At 46.2% G+C, this 6000-nt stretch overlaps 1 protein-coding gene across 2 annotated transcripts in view; it reads left to right on the plus strand.

Annotated features, from left to right (window-relative positions):
• LOC142575978 (uncharacterized) overlaps nucleotides 1–5614 on the plus strand; it is a 41912-nt gene extending 36298 nt beyond the window's left edge. For both annotated transcript variants that reach the window (XM_075685845.1, XM_075685844.1), the window contains exons 17-18: nucleotides 1771–1848; nucleotides 5322–5614. In XM_075685845.1, the coding sequence (XP_075541960.1) occupies nucleotides 1771–1848; nucleotides 5322–5438 (195 nt within the window). In that variant the 3' untranslated portion in view covers nucleotides 5439–5614. The remainder of the gene's footprint in view (nucleotides 1–1770; nucleotides 1849–5321) is intronic.
• The last annotated feature ends 386 nt before the right edge of the window (nucleotides 5615–6000 follow it).

The following is a 6000-nucleotide window of genomic DNA, read 5'->3' on the forward strand; positions in this document are numbered from 1 at the left end:
AGAGATCAGTTGAGTAATTCTGGAAATTTGTTTCCCGAACGTGACCTTACTGCAGAATTCTTACTGTAATTCTACATATGTGGTTTAACACGAAATAGCATTTACGAAAAATGACGATCCTCACAGTGTTGGTAGCGTTCTGCTGCGGAGTAAGTTGTTTTGTTTATTTTTGTCAAGCGTTCAAATTGTTATCTGTAGGCACTTTGCGTGACTACCTTGTTTGTAGGACGAGGTTTTCGCCCACGAATAAAATTGTTTTGGTAAGTAATAGCAGTATACCGCACAGTGTGAATCACACTTCTCGAGTGGTCGAGCTGCAGAATGGGCGAGCGTCTGAGGCAATGGTAGCTGCTGGATTATAGATATGCTAAATATGTACAGCCCATTGTGCAAGCCCCCGGAAAGACCATGCGATGGCTTACTGTTGCTTTAGCCAGTTTTCCTTCTGTTTTTTTTTGCGGAAGAAGATGGTGAAAAGCGGTTTTTTTCCCAGTATTGTTTGTGCCATACTCAACGATGGACTAACCCGTTTTATGAAACTGAGTCCTCGAAAATACCCGTCGGATTCTTTTTATGCAATGCCCTTTGCGGATTACTGCCTACGAAGGCAAAAAGGCAACGCCGAAGCCCAAGCTAGCTTATATGTGTCATGCTTGTTTACCAGCCGCAGTGATAGCTGTGTTGAGCAGCGCCACGGGCCTCATACAGGAGGCTGCTGCTGGCGTAGTATGGTGATTTCAAGTCTACTAGACATGAAATACCTGGAAAGGATGCCGGTGGTTTACGCAAATTATTTTTTAAATACGATTGACTGTTAGATGTCTTGGTGTCGCATTAGGTTGGCCGTGCACGAGCATGCAATTGTTATCTTTTAGTTCCCATGCCAAGTGATCAGATAACGAGGAGGCTTTCCGATTCACGCTGTCAATTCAGGCGCCGGATCTCTACGTCGAGTGAAAACCGATACACCCAAAATAGTTCACAACACGTACACACACCGCTGTTGCTGATTCACGTTTTATGTTTGCGCTGCCAAGAGATGTTTCCGCGTACTGTAGTTAGCTCTGCCCTGAAAGGTGCTTCCTGACTACCATGTATGTGCTGACATCACGTAAATGTTTTGAAGAACGACGAAAAAAGCGTCTCAAATCGTTCCGCAGCACGCGACGCCAAATCATTCGACCAACCCGCGCCTGCTCGCACGAACAGGAGATGAGGAAAGGCTCGCCGTAAGTCCTTTCCCCCTCTCCCCATAATAACGTCTGTCCAGGCGAATAATCAGAACGGCAGTAGCTTACGCTTCAGCATTAGTCACTTTACATGAAATCATGACAATTTCGTTCGGTCTACGTTCGGTTGTTTGATATCACGGGATGTAAGGGCTGGTATGGTTCCAGCAAAGAGATATCCTCTGTAGGTAGTCTCTCGAGCAATATGAAAGAGAACATTCATATTGCCTTTAGCAGGTTGTCTCATCGTACTGTCTCAGCAGAGACTAAATACACGTGCTTTGAGTACAAGTGTTCACTTACACTAAATTATCATTTGGAAAACTATAGAGCTAAATATTAAGATATCAGGTACGAATCCACTCATCACGAATAATGGTTGCTTCAAAACAAATTCGGTGATCCCTCTCAGGTTGCTCATGACTGTACATGCCTCAATCTCATGATGTGAGGGAGAACGCCATGCGGCAGTTCAGCCACAGACGACCCGTTGGTCTTAATGTGGACACAGCCGTAACACCAACCTACAAATTTATTTCAGCTGATCGTCGCTGCTGGCTGCCGAGCCACGTGCAGACGCTACGAGACCGAAGACCGCCCCAATGGGACACTGTGCTTTGTAAGTACCACTGCCACAAGAATTTTAACAACCTTAAAATATGCAGAAACACTTAGACATTTAGTTTTCTGATGGCAAGTGCCGTTTTGATTGGGCAGCACTTTGGAGATTGGAAAACGAACTTTCTTCGTGCTTGGGATTTATGTTGAAAGCAGCGATTCGTAAATGTCGAGAGCAACCACAGCTAAAGAGTTGCAGCTGAGTCAGACTTCCCACAAGTTAAATATCATGCTGCTGCTGTAGTGAGGTGCTACGATGTAGTCGTCATTTGAGAACTACTGTAGGGCACATAGCTTCGTGATATTAAGGCACTGCTTCAGGCATTGCTGTAAAGAAATACAGCACGTTGCAATGGATGTTAAAAATTGGGGCCATATAACGTAAAACTATTCCAACATGTTTCTATTCCAATCTCCTGACGTCAAATTTGCGTAACCACCAACGCAAGCACGAGGCGGTCACCCGCAGGGTTGTCTGAACAGAGCAATCAAACGCTCTCCTCGTTCATAGGAGGTCACTTTTGTTTGCTTGAGAAACGAATAACATTCCCTACACTGAGCGGCTTGTCGTATCTAATTGGCTGACAAGAGGCGAGGAGAACGCTCAAGTGGAGAGGGATTCGATGGGGCCGAGCCACTGCACTGAAAGTGATATCGGGATGAAGAGGGTGGTGCCGGCGTCTACGATTGGTCGGCTTTCCCTTACTTAGCTTGCGGTGGCTGGGCGAAAAATTGCGGCGGCATGCAACGGAAGCTCCAGAATGACGCTAAAACGGACCCTCAGCAAAGAAGAGTTGGCAGAATGAGGGGGTAAACGTGCCGAAAGTGCTCGAAAACGTTACACGGCAACGCAAGAAGATTTATTATACACAAATACACCCATGCTCTCCGGTAGTCAGCGTCTGAGCGATCGGTGGCAGCCATCTCTTATTACTTTCGGAACGGGGCAGCCTGCGGCTATTCCGAAGAATATTCAGTTTTGTTAGGCATATTAATGCATCTTTATCGCGTACACGTCACTTACACGCGGTGAGTTCTTTGCGGTTTTGTGACGTCGCGTGACAGGCAGGTGAAGTGGGTGCAGCCTGAAAAACATTTACCAATAGCCGAGGGCTAATGGCGAAAAGGGGTCGAATCACAAATGACTGTTTTTCTTTTTTTCTATCAAATCATGCATAATCAGTGTGTACACATCATATCAGATGGGGAGGTATCGCGGTTTTCCTGACGTCGCGTGACAGACGGGTGAAGTGGGGGTGGTCGAAAAAAATTTTTTGACCAATCGTGGAGGGCTGATAGCAGAAATGGAATGGAAAAGTTTGGAATAGTTTTACGTTATAGCGCCCCTGTTTTTTGTATTACCACTTTGGAAAGTCCCAAGCGCTTCGTCGACTGTAACGTGTAGGAACGTAATAACTGATGGCTGCCTCACGTACCAGATTTTGGATAGGTGAAAAAAACAGTACCGTCTTCTATACAGGGTCGTTGTACGAAGAATTTAGGTAATATTTTAAAATAACCTTCTGAAATAAATTTGCGGTTTCTTCGCAGGCCTGAGGTCAGTGATGGCGACCATGAGGTGACGGGTGAAAGGGCAAGCACCGAGGCCAGTTGCAGATTAGCAGCTTTTTGTGCTTGTCCTAGCAGTCGTCTGTTTTTGTACAAATGAAATGCTGAACTAAATTGACTTGACATCTTAATTAGACGTTAATTAAGAACATGCCAATAATTATCTTCTAAACCATTACTTTCAGCGGGCTCATCGCAATTGGGAAATTGAAGGGAGCTCTCCGTACAAGTCATTTTCACTTTTGGATCTAGAAAAATTGCTGTTGCCCCCCGCATTGTGGCACGAAGAAATTGAGCTATCAGAGCGCACGAAGCCGCAACTGTGAGGCTGCAGGCGAGCGCAATGTGGCGCCCTTGAAGGCGACATTTTGCTCAGGTCACCCAGCAGATGGCTTTGTGACAGCGAGGAGCAAGACGCACAAGTGCGCCGGCTGCCCTCTGCTGGGTGACTTTAGCAGAACGTCGCTTCGAGGGGCGCGGCATTGCGCTCGCTGCAGCCTCTCAGTTCCGGCTTCGCGCGCTCTGATAGCCTAATTTCTTTGTGGCACAATTACGGGGGTAAGGCGGAATTTTTATTGCGATTGCAATTATATGGAGACTCCAGGCGCATTCCTGCCGTCGGCAACGCCGTGAGGTTCCGTATGAAGTCCAAGGTAAAAAAAAAAATCGTCGCCGCCCGCCGTATGTTGTAGGTGCGAGTGAAAGCTTGAGAAGGTGAGCCGGCGAACGCGGTTCAGTCCCGCAGGCGCGAGCGAGAAAGGCGAGCGAAATAAGTGGGGCGTAAGTTGGGCGTAGTAACCTCTTCTGTCACGAGCGAGGCGCGGGGGTGCGGCGAGGGAGGGGGGGGAGGTTCTTCGGTGGCTGCTGCCTACGGCGCACGGCCGTGCGGGCACCGTATCTTGAAAGCGATCTGCGACATAGCCAAAGAGCACGCCTTCGCAGTCCTCCTCTTCAAAGCTATCCGCGATGTTTGCTGAGTGCGCGTAGTGCGGGTAGCTGTGCACGCGCTGCGCTTTCGACGTTTCTTTAGCGCTGAAGCGAGAAATGCAGGAAGGTCAATTCGCTCGCTGGTGCTGCCGCGATTTCTCACTCCAGCGTTTTCACAGACGGTTTCCGTGGCCATCGAGCGAGATGTGTTCATGTTTATCTGTGGGCTCGTGACACCGTGCTTGTTAATTTAGCTAGTACGCGAACGTTTACAATATACGACGGATGAAACTACTATCCTTACTTCGCATAGCTATCTACGAATTTGCTATTGCAATCGATGCCTCGCCTTTCGGGCGAAAGTGTGACTTTTTTTTTGATCCAACAGGGGAAATGACTTGTACGGAGAGCTCGTTCACATTCTCGGTTACAACGAGCCCGCTGAAACTAAATGCCTAAAGCTGAAGCTAATTAATGAATGTTCGTTAATGAGCACTATTTAACATGTGAAGTCAATATATTTCAGCATTTATTTTGTACAAAACAAGAATGCTAGGACAAGCATAAAATGCTGCTAAGCTATCGCTTGACTAGATGCTTGCTTCGCCAACCGTCGCCTCATGGTCGCCACCATTGATGGCATGTCTCCTTCGGAGACATGCCATCAGTGGTTTGTTTTAGAACAGCTATGTTGCCTTTTGTTTTAGAACAGCTTTTTGTTTTAGAACAGCTATTTTTAAATATTACTTAATGTTTTTGTAGACACACCCTGTAAGAAACGAAGACCGGAATTTAGTGATGTGAAGGCAAGTGCTCTAAAGACTAAACGTGTACTTAAAAAAAAATTGGGGACGAATTTTTGAACATCATCGCATCATATAAGTGCGCACATAGCTCGATGCCGTACAAATATTTCAATATTTTTAAGTTGTAATATGACCGTATGGTAATGAGCTTTGTCCTTTTACTTTCTCACAGTTGCGCTACACGCGGGGCTCCTTCAGTTACTTTCAAAACAAGAGAACGTACCACATCGGTGAATGCGACGGTGGCCAATGCCGGTACTCCAAAAACAGCTTCTATATCAAGCTTTAAGCACGCCGACTGTGCCTCGAGTGCGTATCTCAATACAAGAATGAGGGAGTACACGGGTAAAATAAGATCATTTGACTGCACATTGAATGGCTCAGCGTGACTCCTGCAACCAAACCAGTTTCTGGTATGCACGAAACAGTAATACAAGGGAAATAAAATACATGAAAAAAACTCCTGAAGAGCTTATTACCGCACGCAGAAATAAGGGCACAACTGGGAAGACGGGACTTGAAAGACGACAAAAGGCCCTGCGCTGACTACCGAGTCAAAGGTCCACTTTGAAGAGCATTGTTTGTAAACTACAGAAACTGCTTTATAAACCACGAAATATGTTCTATCATCATGATTATTATTATTATTATCAGCATCATTGTCATCATCGTCATCCTCATGAACCTACATTAAAGAAAAGCTGAAGAGTATGTCGAGTTCAATGAGACGCTCATATACGGATGCGGGAACCTTATAAACCATGAAGGTAACATTTTGGGGGGGGGATTTTTCACTTAAGAGCGATGCAATCGTCGGTTAAAATTGCGCTGTAGCTCCGCCCCCCGTCGAG

Source organism: Dermacentor variabilis, chromosome 3 (genome assembly GCF_050947875.1).
Source record: "Dermacentor variabilis isolate Ectoservices chromosome 3, ASM5094787v1, whole genome shotgun sequence".
Lineage (NCBI taxonomy): Eukaryota > Metazoa > Arthropoda > Arachnida > Ixodida > Ixodidae > Dermacentor > Dermacentor variabilis.